The 24,685-nt window shown below is 36.5% G+C and overlaps 1 protein-coding gene across 5 annotated transcripts in view; it reads left to right on the top strand.

Annotated features, from left to right (window-relative positions):
- Nucleotides 1–24,685, top strand: part of Crppa (CDP-L-ribitol pyrophosphorylase A) — a 332,294-nt gene that overhangs the window by 3,774 nt on the left and 303,835 nt on the right. For 4 of the 5 annotated variants that reach the window (XM_046463642.2, XM_046463640.2, XM_046463641.2 and 1 more), the window contains exon 2: nt 5,498–5,774. In XM_046463642.2, the coding sequence (XP_046319598.1) occupies nt 5,498–5,774 (277 nt within the window). Of the gene's footprint in view, nt 1–359; nt 705–5,497; nt 5,775–24,685 lie in introns of those variants that run through there. The other variant, XM_058585323.1, reaches the window with a different exon arrangement.

Here is a 24,685-nt window from a genome sequence, read left to right as displayed (position 1 = left end):
CCTGCCTGCTTTTTAAAATTTTGAGACCAGGTCTCATTAAGTTTCCAGGAGGCTGACCTTGAATTTGTAATCCTTCTGTCACACCCTCCTGAGTCTATCCTACTACAATTCTGTAAAACACTGAAAATGCTGTTGAATCGGACTAGAATGAGACATGAATGTTAGTCCAAATGAGCAATATTTATCATGTGAATTAAACTAAGGTAATTGGAGTGGAGTGGGAAGACAGGAAAAAATATTTAAGAAATAGAATTGATTAGTGTTAGTGATTAATTGGATTAGGGATTCCAAGAGAAAGGTATAATAGGATGCGTGTAGTGAGTGATCACATGGATGAATTTGACTTACCTTTTTTTTTTTTGTCTTAAGGCTTAATTAAGGGGGTCAAGTTTGAGTCAAGGAAAGGAACAGGGCTACTATAATCTGTATAAGTCACATGATGAAGTTTGTATTGCCTTCCCACAGGCCCCCATAGGACTTGTTCGAAACAAGACCAAGTCAAGTAGGCTGAAGCTTGATAACTGGAAGTCTTCACAGGCATAGCAAGGAGACTTGACATTGCGAAGGCAATCAAGAACAGGCTGTTAACACCAATTCAGTATTTTTTTGCTAAAACATCAGAGTAGGTATGGAGAGTTGGGAACCCATAGACAATGGCTACAGCGCAGTTCAGAAGCCACATTTTCACCCAGGCTGTCCTGATGGTGAGTAGCAGCTGCCACTGTCCCTTTGAGGTTGAATTTATGCAGCCTGGATTAGAGCACTTGAGAAGTGTTTATAGGGTTTGATTTCCCCCCCATCCCCCATCTTTTAAAGAAAGCATTTGTTTAAAGGTCCTGTTTTCAACTGATCTTATTAAACTGTCAGAGCAGTATACTGCTTGTAAGTAATAACTATTGTTACAAGAGAAAATAAATTCTGAGATATTAAATTTCTTAAAATGTCTGTAGGTGTTATGGAGCTTGGGGCTAGATTTATATTTGCCTATGGAATGTGCTAGGAAGGAAATAATCAAGAGAACTTGATAGAATTGGGCTGCTGGGGGTTTGGTGTGGACTTGCCTTCAGCTAAGAGGTAGACTAGATGCCTTTATTCAGCAAATATTTGTTCTGTAGGCACTGTGTGAGGTACTTAAGGTTTTTTTTCAGTCCTGTGATTTTTTTTTACATTATTAAAAGCCTTTTACAGTATTAAAATTTAATTCTATAATAGAAAAGAATGCGAATAAATCCTTTGAAATACAAACAGTGCTTATTATAGCTTGTAAGTATTGGAAATATCCTTGGCTATTGAACAAAATAACATAATAGGCCTGTTCTTTCTCAAGTGGTCCAAGATGGTGTTATCTAAACTTTTGTGGAACTTTTCCCCTGGTTATGTGCTATGCATTTTAACTTTTCTAATATCTTTCGTTTACCCAATGATGTTGATTTCATGACACACTAATGGGTCTCGAAATCTAGTTTGAAGAACACTGGTTTAAAACATTTAATTAGAGCTTTATATGTTGTTTGAAATTGTCTAAGGCCACAAGTATATCTTTGTAATTATTTATATCTATTTTGCTCTCTTTGGAACATAGAGAATTATTTTATAGCTATTTCAAGGAAATTTTAGTAAAATTTAATCCCATTAATTCACTGAAAACATATTTGAAAACTTTGTCCTGTGCTGTTCCTTCATTTATTTTTCTTTTTTTTTGGTGGTGTAGGGATTGAACCCAGGGCCTTGTGCATGCCAGGCAAGTGCTCTACCACCTGAGCTATATCCCTAGCCCCATTTTCTTTTAATTATTAAAAAAAAAAATTGTTTTTGGGTACTAGGGATTGAACCCAGGGACACTTAACCATTGAGCTGCATCTCCAGACCTTTTTATATTTGAGACAGGGTCTCTATAAGTTGCTTAGGGCCTTACTAAGTTGCTGAAGCTGGCTTTGAACTTTCAATCCTCCTGAGTGCCTGGAATTTCAGCTGTGTACCACTGTGTCAGGCTGCCTTTTAAAAATGATCTACATGATCTCTTTAAAAGTTGCTGTAATGGATTTTTTTCTCCTCATGGAATATGCTGTGAAAAGTAACAAAGGTGAATAGAGTAGGATAAATCTCTTTCTCGATTTATAGGGCAATCCTGCCGCTAATTTAATTGAACATGTATTATGACTCCTTTTAAAAAGAAGGCAATGTGGTGTCACATTAAATAATTGACACATATTATTAGATTGCTTTTTATAACTTCTTAGAACTTAGTTTTTTTTTTTTAAATCCCTAATCAAACATTCTGTTAATTTATTTAGCAGACATTTGACATGTGATCTTTGACATGGGAAATGCTGTCAGTCTTTGTTCATTATTGTATCACCAGAGTTTAGCATAGTACCTGCCAAGTGCTGTATGTTTACTTGATGTTCATTGAATGACTCAATATGTGGTTGAAGGGATGACTACTTTGGCTTGAGTTCTTAGAAATTATATGAAATTTGACTTTTTGGCTAGAAAAGCAGCAATGTCATATGGTTCAACCCTAGTACCATAAATGAAGTGCTAGAGGCAAAATGATCCAGAATGATGTTTTCTCTTTATTGTTATGCCTTCCCTCAGTGTTATCTCACTTCTAGAGGTTAAAGGTAAGCACTCCAAAATCAGATTGGGACTATATCCTCTTGGTCCCTTTGTTTTCTAGCTGTGTAATCATGGTTAGGTCATTGCCTCTGTGGTCTCACCTATAAAATTGAGATAACAGTGATTGGCCTCATAGGGCTGATGTGGATGAAAAGTGAATATTGCAGGCAGAATGCTCTACACAGTCCATGGCATTTAGCAAACATTCCATACTTCTTAGCTGTTGTTTTTATGATTAGTATTACTGAAAGCCAAATATGTGCCAGTCCGGGGTGTAGTCTTTGCTTTCTGTGAGTTGGCAGCTTCGCAAGGGTGATAGAAAATTATTACTAGGATGTGGTATGATATATAATAAGACTGGAGATGAAGCCTAGTGGAGAGGAGTAGTCTGTGCCCTGCTGGGTGTCACAGAAAACTTCCTTGGTGGGGACTATGTCTGAATTGAGCTAAGAGCAAGCAGGACTTGGGAGTAGGTGGGACTGGGGAGAAATGAGGGTGAGAGCATTGTTGAGAGGCAAAGAAAGCAGATCAAGCAGAGACCTGTGGGTAAGGGAATGCACTGTCCTTTCTTCAGGGAGCATCTGGGTGTGAGCGTAAGAGCAGGATGGGAGAGAGGAAGTCTGTGTGGCAAGTTGTCTAAGGTCAGGTCTCCAAGGGCCTTGCTCCAGTAGGGTTTGGCCTCAGAATTCACACTTGAGAAATATCATTCAGAAGTGGCAAGAATGGCTCATGTTGGGATGAGATGAGAAGGAGATTGCTAAGAGGCTACATTCATTAAATTATAGGGGACATGAAATTATGGGAGAATGATGGGTCACAGCTACAGCAGTCAAGCCAAAACCTTAGGAAACTCCACATTGAGGAGGGACTGACTTTATGAACAGTATAAATTCTAGGGTGTAAAGTAGAGCAAGTTCTAGAGTGTGGAATGGACTCCAAAGAAAAACTAAAGTATAACCATTATATTACAGAGTCTTCTTCATTGCCTGTAAGAACTATAGGCTGGGAGTAGGGGTATGACTTAGTGGTAGAATACATAACATACCCAAGACACTTGGTTCCATCCCTAGCAGAGGGGAAAAAAATATCTATATATAATTAGATCTTTGGCATCCTGTGTTATTGCATCGGTTTAATTTGTGATTAGAATCTCCTTTTGGTGTTTGCCAACATGGGTATTCCTGATTCTGTAGGAGCCATAGGAACTGGAAATCGGTCAAGTTCAACATCTAGAAACATTGAAAACAATGAACAAAACTGCCTTTCATGAGGAATCTGTTTTTATGCTTTTTGTTTTGTTTTTGGTAATTTCTCAGAGTAGTGAGAAGCACTTTTTTTTTTTTTTCCATAATCATTAAGCCTGAGGGTGTGTAATGTTATTCTGCTCCTGGTCATTTTTTTATTCCACAATTGTTGAGTGCCTACTAGGAATTAGATATGACAATGGACAAAACGGATATTGTCTCTGCTATTATGGAGCCTATGCTCCAAAAGCTGAAAGAAAATGTAATATATTGGCTTGATGAAAAATAGTGAAAATGTTTTTCTACTTCAAGTCCTTTTTAGAATAAAATGGTAATATAGAAAAATGTATTTATATATTCATACCATCCTGATTTGCTTCCCATATTATGAAAGTACAGACGTTATTATGAAGATTACATGAGTTAAATCATGAAAAATGCTTAAGACATAGTAAGTACTTAATTTTTGTTAATTATTTTGTATTATAGGACTTGATTTATTTTAAAGTCTTAACTGTTCTAGCATGAATATCTGATTTCTCATGCTAATAATTACATTAAAAAATTTTAAATGTCCTTTATTCAGAGTTGATGACATGGGTCAGAAGCAGCTGTTCTGCTTTGGGCCTGTTGGCTATGGAACATTAAGTCTACAATGACGCTTGCTTTCCTTAGCACTAGTGTCCAAGAGAAGTCTGACAGACTTTTTAAACTTGGTAACCAATCGTAGTATGAATTATTTTCAGTCTAGTAAGTCAGTAGGTCTTTCTTTAGGAAATGATCTTACAATAGAAAACTAATTTTACATTTGTTAACTTGGAACAATTCATTTAACTTCACTGAATTGAGAGATTTTTCACCTAATCCACATTTATACAAAATCATTAGTTTTTCCCCAATTAAACTACATTCTTTATCTTGATGTAGCCATGTTTTGTTCGGTGAGTTTTCCAGCTTTAATACTTCAATAGTCAGTTGCCAACTCAGTGGACTTCTTGAAAGGGACGGTCAATTTCTGGAATTCCAAAGTGCTTCAAGTTGTTCTTAGTCCATTGAGGGGGGGGGGGAAACATTATGACAAATGGAAATTTAAAAGCACAATCCTATTTACTGTTCCCCAGGTAACTTATTGATACTCTAATTATTATATAAATTTTTTCAATACCAGCCATTGAACTCACTTAAGCACTGTGCCACATCCTCAGGCCTTTTTTATTTTGTTTAGAAACAGGATCTCACCTTAGGGACTCACTAAATTGCTGAGGCTGGCTTTGAACTGAAGATCCTCCTGCCTCAACCTCCCAATCTACTGGGATTATAGGCATGTGCCACCACACCCGGCTCAAATTTAACTTAACTAAAAAATGTAACAGCTGATATGGCATATACTAGACTAAATATCTTCATACATGTGAAGCACTATCTATACCTATGGTATGAAACATTTACTGGTCCTTTTCCATCAGCCTTTTTACTGCCCCTAATAAAAATGCATGGAACTTACTTGGTTATTAGTTTTTAGTCTCCTTATGTAAATACAATGATATTTATTATTGCAGCAGTTCAGTTTTCTATTAGCCTTAGGGGGGTCTAAGAATCGATACATATGACATGTCTAAATACTTCTCTTTTAGAGCATGTTGGATAAAGGACATTATTGTGGTGGTAACTGGAGAGAACATGGAAGCAATGGAAAATATCATTAAGAAGTATAAGCATAAACGCATCTCACTAGTTGAAGCCGGAGTGACTCGCCACAGGTCGATTTTCAATGGACTAAAAGCATTGGCAGACAATCAGCCCAACTCCAGACTTTCTAAGCCAGAGGTTGTGATTATCCATGATGCCGTGAGACCATTTTTTGAGGAAGATATCCTCCTCAAAGTTGTCACAGCTGCTAAGGAACATGGGGTAAGTATTTTCCACTCCTGAGAGTAGATAAAAGGGCAAACACTACAGTGTTACTTTGCTGAATTTTGATAGGAATGCATTTAAATGTCATTAAAGTGGGCTTGATGACATAATGATGTTATGGTAATTTGTTTTAGGAACTTCGTAGTGTTGAAGATTGAAAGACTGTTCTGGAACACTTTTTGCTATCATTTATCATAATGTAATATGAGCTGTTTGGATGAGAATGCAATAATGATGTCAGTAGACTATAGGTTTAAATGGAACTTTGGAATTAAATAAGCATTTGTGTTAAATGTCAAAGAAGTCTCAAAAGTACAGGATACAGATATTTAACAAATACGTGGCTCATGGAGTTCAGTTTTGTGTTTGAATTTTCAAAATCGGTGTATTTTCTAGTACAAATCACCATACAAGATTTTGGTACCCCTTTAAGATGAATAATTTTGAGATGACAGGACTGTTTCTCTATTATACCAAAATAAACACAGGATAACAAAACACCTATTGTAATCCCTAGAACATACTGTATTTCCCCTATTCCTAGGTAAAATTCTATTAATATAATAATAATGAAAAATTGCGGTCTAAATTTAGGACTGTGGAAAAAATTTATTGCACAGAGGAAGTATAGTACAGTAGAACTAGGTTGTCAAGTTGGATAGACTCAAGGCCCAAATCTCTAGGTTTTCTGATTATTAATGATCTAGTGTCCTTAACTCTAAACCTCTTAGACCACATTTTCCCTACTTGTAAAAATAAACAGCATTAAATTAAGGTTGTTTTCTCGTTGGAAATACTTTTGGTTGTGTCTGAAAAGGCAAAAAAGTTTTATCTTGCTCCAGTAATATGCCAGGGATATCATTGTTTTACATGTGATTAAATAAAGCATATAAAATGTATCAGTTATTTAGTTCAACATTTGTGGGAATTCTTATTAGACCATGTAATTTTCTGTTTTTGAATCAGAACATAATTTAAGATAGTCACATTATCACCTTAAATGAAACCAACAAATTATGCTTTATGAAGTCTGTAAAACTTTCTCATTAAAGGAACTAGTTCAAAACCCAAACTTGACAACTTATTTTTTTGATGCAATCTTCAGAAATATGGTCTCTTTTAGAGACATTGTTTTTTGTTGATACTAAAAGATAATTTTCAAAAAAAGTAATATCATGAATTTATGGCATACTGGGGATTGAACCCATGGGTGCTGTACCACTGAGCTGCATCCCCAGCTCTTTTTATTTTTGAGACAGGTTGGGCTTAATTCTGCAGACGGGCCTCTAACTTGTGATCCTCTGGCTGTAGCCTCCTGACTACTTGGTTTAAAGGTGTGCACCACTGTTTAGGCTTCCTTAATTTATCATAAGAAATCCAGACAAATATTACAACTGGTTCAAAAATGAATCCAGAGAAACACAAACTTCTGTGGCTTACAAAGAAATGTTGAAATGAATTCAAAAACAGATAAAACTGGGATCTCCATAGCTGAGTCTAGTGAACCTCCACTGGACAGAATTTATTTGCTTATTTGTAGGCAAGAAACATTTCAAATTGCTATTGGTTTTTTACTACTTTTTAAGAGTTGTGAAAGAGCTCAAAACTACAGTAAGCTAATCTGAAATAGTAAGCAACGTATTTTTTTCCCTGGAGCCACTTAGTAACCAGTTTTGTTTATTCAAAATTTCTTTACAACCTTTGGGGCAGTGTTCTCATAGCCTCAGTTAACTCTAGGCACTACATCCTGCCAACTTTAATACTGTTCTGACTTGTAATCATGTAATGCAATTGAGATTTCTACTGGTAGTTGAAGTTTTTACATTGGTGGGAAGTATTGGAATCTTTTAAACCTGTCAACAAATTATAGAAGTGTGATCTACATCATGTGCTACCATATTACATGAAAATTCTATTGACTTTGCTTAGAGTTGCTTCAGACTTTTTCCCCATGGCTTCCTTTGTTCTCTCACAAAATTTTATATAGACTCCTTAACCGATTTTTTTTCTTTTTTTGTAAGCTTAGTTTTCAAATTCTATCCAAAGGTTGTTTTTTTTTTTTTTTTTTTTTTAATTTTCTTTTTTAGTTGTAGTTGGACACTTATTTATTATGTGGTACTGAGGATCGAACCCAGGGTCTTGCCCATGCGCGAGTGCTCTACCACTGAGCCACAACCCCAGCACTGCCCCCCGCCCCTTTAAAAAACAACAACAAAAAAACACCAAAAAAAACCCCAATTTATTTACCGTTGTGACTGTTGGGGTGGTAGTGGTGGTGCTTAGATATTTTTAATTTACATTTTGGTTTTTTAAAAAAATGAAGATATTTTACCCCAAGACTAAGTATAAGACTGACAGTCATTAAGATTGCCTACACACAAAATCTCAAAAGTGTTACCAGGACCTAGTTTCTCTTTTTATATATATTTCATTCTCAGGTTCCACAGAGAGGCAAAATGGCTTCCATAGGGCCAGTGATTAAATTCTTCTAGTTTTATTTCTGTTACTGTTGATTGTTTGGATATAAAACTCTGAGTATGTAGTTATATTTTCACCATTATTGAAAATAGATTATATCACTATTCTATGCATATATGCTGCTTTTGAGAAGTTTGCTAACTTAAAAATTGTATTCTTTTTAAAATCTTCTATTTCTTTCTGAATGTTTATATTTTATTTCTCATTGCTGTTGTTTCTATGATGTGTCTAGACATGGATTTTTTTTATTCTCTTGGCTTTGGATTTGTTGTCCTCTATACTTTGATTCATTTTTTTTATTCTACGAAATTATGATTCAGTTATGATTCAATGTTGATTCTGATTATCTGATTTCAATGTTGATTCTGTGCCCTACTTATCCCCATTTTTTTTTGGATGTTACATCCTAGGTAATTAACCATTAATCCATGTCTTCAATTAACCATTTCTGATACCCTATTTAAAATTTTTAAAAATACTAATAATTTTCAATTATTTGGAGCTCCTTTCTCAAATGGGATTAGTTTTTGTTTTGTTTTACTTTTTTTTTTGGTCTTTTAATATTGAAACAACTTAAACATTATAACTAATTGCACTTCTTGGTAGTTCTCCAACTTTTTTCATTCCCATTCACTTTTGCTCATGATTTATTTCCTCCTTTGCTTTATAATTTGAATTGTAAGCTCATGTTTGGCAGGACTTTATCAGCAATAATCCTTTGGTCATGGAATAGGGTGTGTTTTTGAAGCATGGATTTATGTTCCTTCTGCCAAAAATTCCAAGCACTTTACCACCCTGGAACAACTTTACATTAATTCTTGGCTTCAGGTTTTGTAGATCCTTTGGTAATGTTAAATCAAACTGTACCCACATGAAGCCAAACTGACTGTATGACTTCTCAGAGATTGTCCCTGCTTCCTAAATCCAGAGGCAAGGTAGAAAATATTGTTTGCTGTTTACCTTTTGAATGAAGGTACTGTCCCTCATGGGTCTTTGTGTGGGGCCCACAGTTCTAGCTAATAGCATAGGTTTAAGATAATACTCTTTACTCTTCATCTGTGTTTTAACCAAAGCCTCTGGTTAACACAAGTATCGCTGCCATCTTATTTCCTTTACTTCTGTTATGATGTTTATCACTCCCAGAATGTTTTTGAGTTCAGTCATACTTTAAAAAGTTGTTTGTCAAGGTCTTCCCTACATTTCTTGATCCTTTTTATTATAAGAGCTTTTCAAGATATTTGGTCCTTGTTTCTTTGCCAAAAGTAGAAGCCTTTTTATCTGTTCAAAGGATGAAGTAATTGTATAGTTCTGCATAATTATGTAAAGAGAGAAATGGCAACAAGGATTTCATATAAGGAAAATGTTAAAGTTGAAAACCTCCAGAAGGTGGGTGAGAATAGTAGCATAAATTGAACATAAGGCAGTATCAACCAAGCAATCTCCTAAAGACTTGCTCCTGGAGCAAGGCACTTGCTTACTTGTGCATCTTCTTTCTCTGTTTTCACACCTCTTTGCATAAATTGTCATCTTAATTGAACTTCTTACAGAAATAGGTCATACTTACTGTAACTACTTCCACACTCCCAATTTATTCCCCAATACATAGCCATCTGGTTTGTTTCTTCTTTGACTGTTCTCACCAAAATGTCTTGTGGCTTTATGATTTACAAATTGAATGTGCATTTTCAGACTGTGTGCAATAAAGAATTTGACTTGCCTTTGAAACAGGTTTCTGTGAGGGGAAAAATGTAAATACTTTTTAAAAAAATACTTCTTTATTTGTAGACAGACACATATCTTTGTGTGGTGCTGAGGATCGAACTCAGTGCCTCACATGTATGAGGCAAGTGCTCTACCATTGAGCTATAGCCCCAGACCCAGAAAAATAGAAATACTTTGAATTTCTCAAATAATAGGAATTTTTGGTATTCCTGAGCCCTTGGATTACATATGGGATTATGTTAATGACATGACATGACTCTGGATGTTAACTGGTCATTGGAAAGACCAACGATGTGATAAGAAGGCCGAGTCTTTGAACTTGACCAACATCTGGGAAGAGAAAGGAGGGTGGAAATTGACTTGAATTGCATGGCCAGTGATTCATTTAATCATACCTACATAAAGAAACTCAAATAAAAACTCCACTCCAACATTGAGAACTTAATACATTGATGTGCTGGGACTGGTGCACCCTGACTTCAGGGACAGAGGGCATGTAAACTTTTCATTGAGGACTCTCGCATATCATATCCTATGTGTCTTCATTTGTGGATTGGCTGATTTGTATCTCTTGTAATAAAACTCGGCATATCTTTTATTTTCTGAGTTCTGTGTGTTGGCTTATAAAACTTGAGAAGGGTTGAGTTCCTTCTGTGCCTAATTTCTTCAGTATTTTTAAACATGAATGGGTAATGAGTTTTGTTGAATGCTTTCTCTGCATCTGTTGATTATCATATGATTTTTGTCCTTGATGCTATTTATGTGATGATTACATTTATTGATTTGTGTATGTTGAACCAATCTTACATCTTTGGGATAGAACCAACCAGATCATGATATGCAATCTTCTTAACATATTTTTGAATGAAGAGTGCTAGCTCATAGTGTTATTGGTCTGTTTTTTTTTTTTTTTTTTTGCCTTGATGTGTTCTAATCTGGTTTTGGTGTCAGGGTGATACTCAATTCATAGAAGGAATTAAGGAGTGTTTCTTTCCTTTTTTAATTCATGGAATAATTTGAGGAAGCTTGGCATTAATTCTTTCAAGATCTGGTAGAATTTATTTATTTATTTTTTCTTTAATTGGTTGTTCAAAACATTACAAAGTTCATGACATATCATATTTCATACATTTGATTCAAGTGGGTTATGAACTCCCATTTTTATCCCAAATACAAATTGCAGAATCACATCGGTTACACATCCACATTTTTACATAATGCCATATTAGTGACTGTTGTATTCTCTGCTACCTTTCCTATCCCCTACTATCTCCCTTCCCCTCCCCTCCCATCTTCCCTCTCTACCTCATCTGCTGTTGTTCAATTCTCTCCCTTGTTTTCCCCCCACCCCCCTTTCCCCTCACAACCTCTTATATGTAATTTTGTGTAACAATGAGGGTCTCCTTCCATTTCCATACAATTTCCCTTCTCTCTCCCTTTCCCTCCCACCTCATGTCTCTGTTTAATGTTAGTCTTTTCCTCATGCTCTTCTACCTGCTCTGTTCTTAGTTGCTCTCCTTAAATCAAAGAAGACATTTGGCATTTGTTTTTTAAGGATTGGCTAGCTTCACTTAGCATAATCTGCTCTAATGCCATCCATTTCCCTGCAAATTCCATGATTTTGTTATTTTTTAGTGTTGAGTAATTACTCCATTGTGTATAAATGCCACATTTTTTTTTATCCATTCATCTATTGAAGGGCATCTAGGTTGGTTCCACAGTCTACCTATTGTGAATTGTGCTGCTATGATCATTGATGTGGCAGTATCCCTATAGTATGCTCTTTTAAGGTCCTCAGGGAATAGTCCCAGAAGGGCGATAGCTGGGTCAAATGGTGGTTCCATTCCCAGCTTTCCCAGGAATCTCCATACTACTTTCCATATTGGCTGCAACAATTTGCAGTCCCACCAGCAATGTACAAGTGTACCCTTTTCCCCACATCCTCGCCAGCACTTGTTGTTGTTTGATTTCATAATGGCTGCCAATCTTACTGGAGTGAGATGGTATCTTAGGGTGGTTTTGATTTGCATTTCTCTGACTGCTAGAGATGGGGAGCATTTTTTCATGTACTTGTTGATTGACTGTATGTCCTCCTCTGAGAAGTGTCTGTTCATGTCCTTGGCCCATTTGTTGATTGGGTTATTTGTTATCTTATTGTTTAATTTTTTGAGTTCTTTGTATATTCTGGAAATTAGGGCTCTATCTGAAGTGTGAGGAGTAAAGATTTGTTCCCAGGATGTAGGCTCCCTATTTACCTCTCTTATTGTTTCTCTTGCTGAGAAAAAACTTTTTAGTTTAAGTAAGTCCCATTTGTTTATTCTTGTATTTAACTCTTGGGCTGTGGGCGTCCTATTAAGGAATTCGGAGCCTGACCCCACAATATGTAGATCGGAGCCAACTTTTTCTTCTATCAGGCGCAGAGTCTCTGATTTGATATCAAGCTCTTTGATCCATTTTGAGTTAACTTTTGTGCATGGTGAGAGAAAGGGGTTCAGCTTCATTTTGTTGCATATGGATTTCCAGTTTTCCCAGCATCATTATTTGAAGATGCTATCCTTCCTCCATTGCATGCTTTTAGCCCCTTTATCAAATATAAGATAGTTGTAACTTTGTGGATTAGTCTCTGTGTCCTCTATTCTGTACCATTGGTCCACCTGCCTGTTATGGTACCAGTACCATGCTGTTTTTATTACTATTGCTCTGTAGTACAGTTTGAACTCTGGTATCGCTGTACCTCCAGATTCACACTTCCTGCTTAGAATTGCATTTGCTATTCTGGGTCTTCTGTTTTTCCATATGAATTTCATGATTGCTTTCTCTATTTCTACAAGAAATGCCATTGGGATTTTGATTGGCATTGCATTAAACCTATAGAGAACTTTTGGTAATATCGCCATTTTGATGATGTTAGTTCTGCCTGTCCATGAACAGGGTACATTTTTCCATCTTCTAAGATCTTCTTCTCTCTCTCTCTTTAGGGTTCTGTAGATTTCATTGTATAAATCTTTCACCTCTTTGGTTAGGTTGATTCCCAAGTACTTTGTTTTTTTGAGGATATTGTGAATGGAGTGTTTTTCCTCATTTCCACTTCAGAATTTTGTTGCTGATATACAGGAATGCCTTTGATTTATGCGTGTTGATTTTATATCCTGCCACTTTGCTGAATTCATTTATTATCTCTAGCAGTTTCTTTGTAGACCCTTTTGGGTCTGTTAGATATATTATCATATCATCTGCAAATAGTGATAATTTAAGTTCTTCTTTTCCTATTTTTATGCCTTTAATTTCTTTTGTCTGTCTAATTGCTCTGGCTAGTATTTCAAGAACTAAGTTGAATAGAAGTGGTGAGAGAGGGCATCCCTGTCTTGTTCCAGATTTTAGAGGGAATGCCTTCAGTTTTTCTCCATTTAGAATGATGCTAGCCTGAGGCTTGGTGTATATAGCTTTTACAATGTTGAGGTAAGTTCCCATTACCCCTAGTTTTTCTAGAGTTTTGAACATAAAGGGATGCTGTACTTTGTCAAATGCTTTTTCTGCATCTATTGAGATGATCATATGGTTCTTATCTTTAAGTCTATTGATGTGGTGAATAACATTTATTGATTTCCGTATATTGAACCAGCCTTGCATCCCAGGGATGAATCCTACTTGATCATGGTGCACAATTTTTTTGATTTGTTTTTGTATCCGATTCGCCAGAATTTTATTGAGGATTTTTGCATCTAGGTTCATTAGAGATTGGTCTGTAGTTTTCTTTCTTTGAAGTGTCTTTGTCTGGCTTAGGAATCAGGGTGATGTTGGCCTCGTACAATGAATTTGGAAGTTCTCCCTCTTTTTCTATTTCCTGAAATAGCTTGAAAAGTATTGGTATTAATTCTTCTTTGAAGGTTTCTGTATACCCATCGGGTCCAGGGCTTTTCTTGGTTGGTAGTCTTTTGATGGCTTCTTCTATTTCTTCCTTTGTTATTGGTCTGTTTAAATTGTGTGTGTCTTCCTGACTCAATCTGGGCAGATCATATGACTTAAGAAATTTATCGATATCTTCACTATCTTCTATTTTATAGGAATATAGGGTTTCAAAATACTTTCTAATTATCTTCTGTATTTCTGTAGTGTCTGTTGTGATATTGCCTTTTTCATCCCATATGTTAGTAATTTGAGTTCTCTCTCTTCTTCTCTCCCTTAGCATGGCTAAGGGTCTGTCGATCTTATTTATTTTTTCAAAGAACCAACTTTTAGTTTTGTCAGTTTTTTCAATGTTTTTTTTTGTTTCAGTTTTGTTGATTTCCGCTCTGATTTTAATTATTTCTTGTCTTCTACTATATTTGCTGTTGTTTTGCTCTTCCTTTTCTAGGGTTTTGAGATGAAGTGTGAGTTCATTTATTTGTTGTTTTTTTCTTTTTTTGAGAAATGAACTCCAGGAAATGAATTTCCCTCTTAAAACTGCTTTCATTGTGTCCCATAGATTCTGGTATGTTGTGTCTGTATTGTCATTTGTCTCTAATAATTTTTTTTTATCTCCTCCTTTATGTCTTCTGTAACCCATTGATCATTCAGTAACATATTGTTCATTTTCCAGGTGATGTAGGATTTTTCCTTCTTTTATCATTGATTTCCAGTTTCATTCCATTATGATCAGATAAGGTGCATGGTATTATCTCCACACCTTTATATTTACTAAGAGTTGCCCTATGGCATAATATATGGTCTATCTTTGAGTAAGATCCATGTGCTGCTGAGAGGAACGTGTATCCACTTGATGATGGTTGATATATTCTATATATGTTGGTTAAGTCTAGGTTATTGATTGCGTTATTGAGTTCTATAGTTTCTTTATTCAGCTTTTGTCCAGAGGATCTGTCTAATGGCGAGAGCGGTGTGTTGACGTCACCCATAATTATTGTGTTATGGTCTACTTGACTCTTGAACTTGAGGAGAGTTTGTTTTATGAATGTTGCAGCACCATTGTTTGGTGCATACAAATTGATAATTGTTATGTCCTGTTGGTGGATGGTTCCTTTTAACAGTATATAGTGTCCTTCTTTATCCCTTTTGATTAACTTAGGTTTGAAGTTGATTTTATTGGATATGAGTATGGCCACTCCTGCTTGCTTCCGAGGGCCATGTGAGTGGTATGATTTTTCCCAACCTTTCACCTTTAGCCTGCGTATGTCTTTTCCTATCATATGAGTCTCCTGAAGGCAGCATATTGTTGGGTCTGTTTTTTTAATCCAGGTTATTAGCCTATGTCTCTTGATTGGTGAATTTAAGCCATTAACATTTAAGGTTACTATTGAAATATGGTTTGTACTTCCAGTCATGTGTATTTATTTATTTATTTTAGTTTGGCTAGTTTTTCCTCTTTGGTTATTTTTCTCCCCCTTTACTGAGCTACCTCCCACTGTTAGTTTTGGGTGCTATTTTTCAATTCCTCTTCTTGTAGTATTTTGCTCAAAATGCTTTGCAGTGCTGGTTTTCTGGCTGCGAATTCTTTTAACTTTTGTTTATCGTGAAATATTTTAATTTCATTGTCAAATCTGAAGCTTAATTTTGCTGGATACAGTATTCTTGGTTGGAATCCATTAGTTTTCAGCGTTTGAAATATGTGGTTCCAGGATCTTCTCGCTTTCAAAGTCTGTGATGAAAAATCGGCCATTAACCTAATTGGTTTACCCCTGAATGTAATCTGCCTCCTTTCTCTCGTAGCTTTTAATATTCTCTCCTTGTTCTGTATGTTGGATATCTTCATAATTATGTGTCTTGGAGTTGGTCTATTATGGTTTTGTATGTTTGGGGTCCTGTAGGCTTCCAGGATTTGGCAATCCATTCCATCTTTCATATCTGGGAAGTTTTCTAAGATTATTTCATTCAACAGATTGTTCATTCCTTTGTTTTGAACCTCTGTACCTTCTTCTATCCCAATGACTCTAAAGTTTGTTTTTTTTATGACATCCCATATCTCTTGCATGGATTGCTCGTGATTTTTTAACATCTTTTCTGCGTTGACTATATTCTTTTCGAGTTGATAAACTTTGTCTTCATTATCTGATGTTCTGACTTCTATTTGATCTAGTCTATTTGTAATATTCTCGTTTGAGTTTTTAATTTGGTTTATGGTTTCCTGCATTTCTAGGATTACTGTTCGATTTTTTTTTTTAAGGATCTCTATCTCCTGGTAGAGTTCCTTCTTTGCAATTTGAATTTGCTTATGCAATTCGTTTTCAAAGTATTCTTTCATTGTTTCGACTTGCTGCCTCATGATTTCTCTTACGATTCCATTCCATCTGAGTCCGTTATGCCTTGAGTTCTTTCTCTGTCCATTTTTCTGATGCCTCTAGGTCCTCCTGTAGATTTAAGTTGACCTGCGTTGTTTGTAATCCTTTTTTCATGTTGTTTACGTTACTTTACAGCTCTGTTTGACTGCTGTGTTTCTGTTTTCTCCTATAAATTTGTTTTGGTTTTGTATATCTCTGTGGTCTCTCCTTTGTGGTGGGAGACTATGCCTAGAAATGTTGGGCTTTATTGTACTTTAAAGCTGATTCCTTCAATTCATAAAAGGCTTCCGGATTCTGTATGCATATAGTGATTTGTTGTTTGTTCTTAGGACTTTGTTTAGGTTAGGTGCTATGATGGTATGAGGGTTAGTATGTCTTGGCTACTTTAGAAGATTGCTCTACTAATGGGGGATATTAACAGGTGATTGGATCAGGGTGTTTGGTAGTAGCTAGGTATTTAGGAGCCCTATAGACAGCCTCGAAACATTCACCTATTTGCATTTAGACAATTACACGTAATGGAAGACATAATGCTTGGGATGAAAGTTGGGGGGTAGGGGAAGGAAGGTGCTCTCAAAAAGAAAGACGGAGAGAGAGAGATTAGAGGAGAATGGAAAGAACAATAAAACTTGAAACGGGAAAGGAAGAAAGAAGGAAAAGGGGAGGAGGAAAAAAAAAAGAGAAAAAAAAATGAAGCCTTAGAGATCCATTTTCTCTTCCAATAGGCGAGCTGTGCCCTCTGAGCTGAACTTCTGCCCTCTATGTGCCGACAGCAATCCCTGTAAGGCGGTTCCTGGGAGTCTCTCAATCCTGTTAGTCCAGCGACGTTTCACTTCTCCGGCCCCTCCCCCACTTCCTCCTGCCAGCCAGCCAGGTCCTGTTCACTGGAGGCAGTTCCCCAAGGATCTGGTTACACTTGCAGCCCCACCGCCTGCCCTGTTTCCCGAACGACTGAGCACTCTCTCTGTCATTCATCTAAGCCCCAATGCTGTGGAGCGGTGATCTAGGAACCAACAATATAATTTTTCCGGACCCCTTTGGTGGGCACGCCCCCGTAAACTCGCGGCTAAGACCTTGTGTGTCGCCGCTGGTGGTAAGGGGAGTTGGGGATCGGGAATCCCCTCTGCTTCCCTCAGCCCCTACCTTCACGTCCACTCCGCTGGCGGTAGGAGGAGTTGGGGGTCGGGAGTGCCCTCTGCTTCCCTCCACCCCTACAGTCACGCCCACTCCGTTGGCCATCGGGGGAGTTGGGGGTGGGGAGTCTTCTCTGCTTCCCTCTGCCCCTACAGTCACGCCCATGCCGCTGGCGGTAGGGGGATTTGGGGATCAGGAGTCCCTTGGCCCCTACAGACACGCCCCCAGAGAGATTCCTGAGGTTTCCCGGCTGCTTGTATCTTGAGGGGGTGGGAGTCACACACCTGCTAAAGTGGATTCTGCTGGGAAGGAATTCCATCGGCCGAACTCTGGTGACGTCACCTCTCTGCTATGGCGGGCCCCAGGCTCCTTGCTGGAGTGTCTGAAGGGAGGGGTGGGACTGGTCTGTCTCTGGTCTGACCCAATCTCGGTTGGTTTCAGTTCTCGGTTCGCTGTTTCATGAAGGCTTGGCTAAAGACCTCTTTCTAGAGTCCCTGCTCTGCTCCTGTTGAGCTGTGCCTCGGAGGCTGGTCGCCGAGTTACGAAGGCCGGGGCCGCTTCGCGGGCGGCCTCCGGTAGCCGGGTCGCCGAGGCCGGGGCCGCTTTGTGGGCGGCCGCCGCGCTGGCGGGCGGCCGACGGCTGGTGGCTGGCAGGTCTGGACCTCCGCTCCGCGTGGTGGAGATTCACTTGTCTGGGGCAAACTGTCACCTCCAAAAATCCTGTTGATTCCCGGCCTGTCTCTCTTCAGTGGAATTTTGCTAGAAATTTCTCAGCAGGTAGAATCTAAGCGTATCAATGCGTCTCTCTGACCCCGTTATTGAGGAGGTACTGAAAGCGCTGCTTCCCCGCCCGCCGCCATGTTGAGGAACTCTCTGGTAGAATTTAGATGAGAATCCTTCTGTTTTTTTTTTTTTTCTTGTTTATTTTTGAATTCTTCAATCTTATTTGCTAATGATCCGTTTGGATTTTCTATATCCTCTTGGTTCAATTTGGGTATGTTATATGTGTCTAGAAATTTGTCAATCTTTGATTTACTGGAATGATTTACAATAGTCCCTAATGATGCACTTTCAGGATTTCAGAAATGTCTGCAGTGATGTGTGTGTGTGTGTGTGTATACAAAATTCATCTCTAATTTTGTTGATTTTGGCCTTCTCTCCTTTTGTTCATTTGGCTAAGGATGTATCAATATTTATCTTTTTAAAATACCAACTCTATTATTTAGATCCTTTATATAGCTTTTTGAGATACTCTCTTAATTTTGGCTCTGTTCTTAATTATTTCCTGTCTTTTACTGATTGTTGGAATTAATTTGTTCTTGCTTTTGTAGGCCTTGATAAGTAACATTAGGTTGTTTATTTGGGATCTTTCTGTATTTTTAATGTAGGCAGTTAATGCTATAACCTTTCCTCTTAGAACCAATCTCATAGTGTCTCAGAGGTTTTGGTACACTTTATCACTATTCTCATTTGATTCTAGAAAGTTCTTCCGTGTCTCTCCTCATTTCTTGAATCCATTGCTCAAAGTGTATATAGTTTGCGTGTGTTCATGTGGTTTCCGTTTTTTTTTATTTCTAATTTTATTCCATCTTGATCCCATGGGATGAATTTTCCCATGTTTAAGACTTTCGTTGTGTTGTAAAATGATTTATTTTGGAAGAGCTGCTGAGTTGAAAGTGAATTGAGCTGCTGTTGGATGCAGTATCTTATAGGTGTCTGTTGGATGTCCTTGTTTTGTTATCAGGGTGATACTTCATGGAATAAATTGGGGGGGTATTCCCTCCATTTCTATTTCATGGAATATTTGAGGATTTATAGTGTTTTTTAATTTTTAATTTTTTGTTAAATTTTAAGTGTTTTTACTGATTTTTTTTTTTTTTTTTTTTTTTTTTAATGTTTGGGTAATCTATTGGTAAGAAGGGTGTACTGAAATCTCCCTGTATTTTATTGGGAAACTTTATGCCAAGAGGTTTTTTATGTCATTGGGTGCACTGTCATTTGGGATACATATATTTTCTACTGTTATATTCTTTATGAATTGTTCCCTTTACCTGAAATTAATCTCCTGATTAATTTTCTTGAAATATGCCTCATTAGATATGAGAATTGCCACTTGTGTTTTAGAAATCCATTTGCATGGAATATTCCTTTTGTTTTTAGCCCATGAATGTCTTTGTAAGATGAGTCTCTTGGAAACAGCATATAGTTGGGTCTCGTTTTTAAATTCAGTCTGCCAGTCTTATGTCTTTTAGGGACTTAGACCATTTACATTCAAAGTTGTGATTGAGAGATGTTGATTCTTGACATTTTGTTTTATATATTTAATTTGGTTTTCCTTTGTCTGCCTTTTCAGTGAACCTCATTTGAGAGCTCTGGGTTTGTGAATTCTTTTATGTGTAGCTTTTCATTACATGCTTTCTGTAGAACTGGCTTCGTGCTCACATATTCTTTTAGTTTAACTTAAGTTTTTATTCTTTGTTTTCTCAGCCAAGTTATCCTTTAGAATCAATCTTAATTGGCTTTTTTTTTTAAATTTAGAACTTGGGTCATTCCAAGCCATCCTGGATTTTAAAGTGTAAGTTGAAGTTAGAAGTAATCCTTATTAACTAGCCTCTAGATGTGACCTGATTTTTTTAGTACTTATTTTTTGTTGTAAACAGAATATATATATATTTTTTAATGTGGTGCTGAGGATTGAACCCAGTGTCTCACATGTGCTAGGCAAGTGTTCTACTACTGAGCTACAACCCTAGCCCAAGATGTGACCTGTTGTTTCTTTTGTGGCTTTTAATATTTGATCTGTATGCTGTTAAACATCTTGATTATAATGTGTCTTGGAGAGGTTATTTTTGATCTTTTTATTTCAGGTTCTGTAAGAATCCTGTATGTGAATTTCCAGCTTATTCCTAAGGTTTGGATAATTTCTGTTAGTAAAAAAGGTCATTAATATAATTAGCCTTTGTAATTCCAGTGACTCTTGCATTTGGTCTCTCAATTTTGTCAGTTCTTGTATATACTGATTTTTTTTTTTTAACTCGGTGTTCGAGTTTTCATATACTGTGTTCAAGGCCTGAAATTGTTTCTATATAATCTGTTGATACTTGCAACTGAATTTTATAATGGATTTTTTTGTCTTATTTCCAGTTTTGGGAGTCTCCCTGAGAACTCCCCGGGCCTTTCAAACATGGCGGTGGGCAAATTGCCAGTGGGCGGCTAAACTCCCTGGGCCTTTCAAATAAGGAGCCCCTAATGCAACATGGGGGCGGGCAAGTTGCCAGTGGGCGGATAACAAGTTGTTTTGAAAACCTTCTAATTGGCCCTCCCATCTTCTGTACTCGTGGACAGTTCGTGCCCCCCATGAATCTTATGCAGGGCGGTTGTGTGTGCACTGTAGGTGATGACCTTTACTATGATTGGCCCCAGAAGCTTCCTGGTTTAAGATAACTGACTCTCACTTTCTATATAAGCTAGCACCAGTTTGCAGTAAAGTGCTTCATCTTTATCACTGCTACCTGTGTGTGTGCATTTTAATCTCTGACGAACCTTGGCCTTTCATCCAGGAGTTCTAATTAGTTCTTTCAAAAGTCTTATCTCTTTAATAATCATCTTTCCTCTGTTTTCTCAATTCATTACTCAGATTTTTTTAAGTTCATTATATAGTATATTCATATATGTACATAGGAAAGTTTGATCAGGTTCATTCCAACATTCTTTTCTTTTCCTGTCCATTTTCCCTTCTCATTCTCTTCCTTTATTCCACTGATATCTCTTTCATTTTCATGGGATTCCTTTCTCCCTTTTCTATTTTTCTTTTCCCTCTTATTTTGGTATAGCTTCCAAATATGGAAAAAAAAATTAAACCCTTGACTTTGTGGGTCTGGCTTATTAGCATGATATTTTCCATTTCTATCAATTTATCAGCAAATGCCTTAATTTCATTCTTTATGACTCAGTAAAACTTGATTGTGTGTATATACCACATTTTGTTTATCCAAACAAACCTAGGTTTGTTCCATAGCTTGATTATTGTGGATTCTGGTGTGATAAAAGTTGCCTTAGATCTAATTTAACTCATTTGCCATTTTAATAATGAATTTCTTGTAGGATTTCTCTGCAGTTTTATCCTCTTAAATATCTGTGGGTTCTTTTATTGGGGGGTATTTTCTGCCATATTTTCTCTAGAGAATTATTGTTATTCTTCAACAAGGTGAATAATGCTTATTAATGTAATAAGCAAATAGAATATAATATGAGTTTAAAAGTGACTCTGAATATTGTGTTCCTTGGACAGGTTAAGAAAAAGAAAACCTTCAGTAGTGGTAGAATGTTACAGCACACTTAAAACCAAAAGTTTATATACACATCATTTCTTTGGGTTGAAATAAATCTCATTAAATACTTTTAAATAATTTTTAATTAAAATCTGTGATCTTTATTTCTCTTGGAAAATGAAAATAGAAATATTGTTATGATTTGAGTGTATCTGTGTAATCTGATTGTTTAACATGATTAACAGCACTTGGAAACCCTATCATTGTTTTTCTGTGTGCATCCAGAATAATATGCTTTTCTACAACTAGTTTGATAACTTTATGTATTTTGGGTATATAAGAGACGGAAAATCATTTGACAGATTTTTGACCGTTTGGAAATTTGATTTTTAAGTGGAATTAACTATGGCTCATCACCTGCATTTTATTATGATCAGTGCAATGAAAATCAAATTTATAGTTCTTTGTGGGTGAGGTAATGATCTTTCCTGGGCAATTGGATTCCATGTCATTATCAGAAAAGAAAATAAAAAACTTTATAGCAATTTAAATCCTAGGGTTGAAGAAGCAGTTCTGTGACAAAACAGTTATGTTAACTTTATTTAGGTGAAAAGTTTGGGCATATTAACTTGTGGAAAAGTTCCTAGGGTATACATTGAAGTATTCTAGGGACTTCCATGGAACAAGGTAAAAAGTGTATTTTTTTTTTATGCTGGAGAAGCTACTACTTGAAAAGGTTTTGTTTGGATTTCAGTTACTTTTGTATTTGTTCTATGAATTTAACTTCAAATGAAGTTGGTGGAAGGTCAAGACAGATTAATAGCTAGGTATTAAAATGAAATAAATAAGGTTAATATACAGTATAATATTCCTGATCACATTAGATTTAAGATTAATTCCTAATAATTAAATATAATTTAGGTTTAGCATACGAATGGAGACTCTGTTGTGTGGGTTTTTTTTTTTTTTTTTTTGCACTGGGGATTGAACTCGGGGCTACTTAACCACTGAGCTGCATCCCTAGCCCTGTTTCGTATTTTATTTAGAGACAGGGTCTCATTGAGTTGCTTAGTGCCTCACCATTGCTGAGGCTGGCTTGAAACTTGCGATCTTCCTGTCTCCGCCTCCCGAACTGCTGGGATTACAGACATGTGCCACTGCGCTTGGCCTTTCTATTGCTCTTTGTTGCACATATCATATATACTTATATTTTGCATAGTTACATGGTAATTTTAACATAGTTTTAGCTAAAACACCTTTATTTCCATATTGGATAATTTGTATGTACAATTTACTCAAACAGAATATTTCATATTTTTATAAAGTACTTCCAAACTGCTGGGCATGGTGGTGCACACAAGTAATCCTAGTGGCTCAGGAGGCTGAGATGGGAGGATCTTGAGTTCAAAGCCAGCCTCAGCAACATCGAGGCACTCAGAAACTCAGTGAGACCCTGTCTCTAAATAAAATACAAGATAGGGTTGGGGATGTGTCTCAGTGGTTGAGTGCCTCTGAGTTCAATCCCTGATACCCGCCCCCACCCAAAAAAAAAAAAAAATCCAAACACTCTTAATCACCAATAGGTTAGCTTTAAATATATTTTATAAACATTAGCCTCTGACTGAACACAACTTGGCTAGCTGAAATTATAATTATATAGTTGGAAGATTTCTGTTGTACATTGTCATAATTAGCTGGAATTTAGATGCCTGAGGAATATATGTTAGTACCTGCTGCATTGATGGATCATAGGGATTGTTCAATTTTGTGTTTAAAACAAAAAATTAGAGGTAGGGTTCATTATTCTGCATTTTATGATTTGTATCTGATGTCTTTCATGATTGACATGTGTAAATACTTTACTTATCTCTCACACTAATCTATTAATCACCGTGGTACTGAGTTGTTAAACTTCCATTCAGAGCTTCTTAAGCTAATACCTAAGGGGACATTTTCATTTGCTAACTTGAATGATGGTTCATATAAACAAATTTCCCAGATATTATATTTTGTTGGTAACTGTATTTGTCTAAATTTGTCATAATTTGATATTTTTTTTCTCAGAAAACTTAGTTTTATTGCATGTTTGTTTTTAAACCCAAGGGTGTTAAAAGGAACAACTCTAGGAGTACAGACCTGTTAGCATTATCATCTTTGTATCTGTTTTTACCAGATGGCTAGGTGAGAGACAGAAGGGTCAGCAAATGAGTTAACTTATGACTTCTCCATGGGCCTTTTGTTTACTAAGACCCTTGAAGCTGCTGTCATTCATTACTCTTCACACTGTAATATTTTTCCTACTGATCTTGAGGCTTCGTAGACAAGACTGTACTAATTCTTGAAATTAATCGATCGATCCTGTTTTGTAGATGGATTTTGCTCCTGAGAATCTAGTTTTTAATAATCATGATAGGGGCTGGGGATGTGGCTCAAGCGGTAGCGCGCTCTCCTGGCATGCGTGCGGCTCGGGTTCGATCTTCAGCACCACATACAAACAAAGATGTTGTGTCCCCCGAAAACTAAAAAAAAAAAAAAAAAAAAAAAAAAAAAATTAAAAACATTCTCTTTAAAAAAAATCATGATAGCCTCTAAATACACATTTTAAAAATTCCTTCTTAAATGCTGAAAATATGTGGAGAAATTTGGACACCTCTGAGTCTGCCACCTGGTATAATAGAACATTAGCTCTAATTTGCAACTGTTTCTTCCCCTGTCTTACTTAGTCCCCCAAATGGATAATATTACCTGAGCTTTATTTTCTTTCTAGTTTTGAAGCATGTGTCCCTAAGGAATATTTTGGTTATATATACTTGAACTTTGTTTTGTGCAAGATAAACTATTTCATGTAAATATCTGCAGCTATATTTCATTCACATATATATCACATTCATGTATATGTTTGTTTTAGAGATGACTTTTTCTAGGTTTTTGCTAATGCAGATGCTTCTAGTATGAAAATTGTTAAACTTGTCTTCAGGTGCATGTGTGGGAAGATTTCTTTAGAGTGATGATTTGATTCTATCAGGTT

Source organism: Marmota monax, unplaced genomic scaffold (assembly GCF_021218885.2).
Source record: "Marmota monax isolate L192 unplaced genomic scaffold, Marmota_monax_Labrador192_F-V1.1 WCK01_AAM20220418_F8-fsc00057, whole genome shotgun sequence".
NCBI classification, from domain to species: domain Eukaryota; kingdom Metazoa; phylum Chordata; class Mammalia; order Rodentia; family Sciuridae; genus Marmota; species Marmota monax.
The sequence above is the reverse complement of the archived record's forward strand: the minus strand, read 5'-3'. Positions and strand labels throughout refer to the sequence as shown.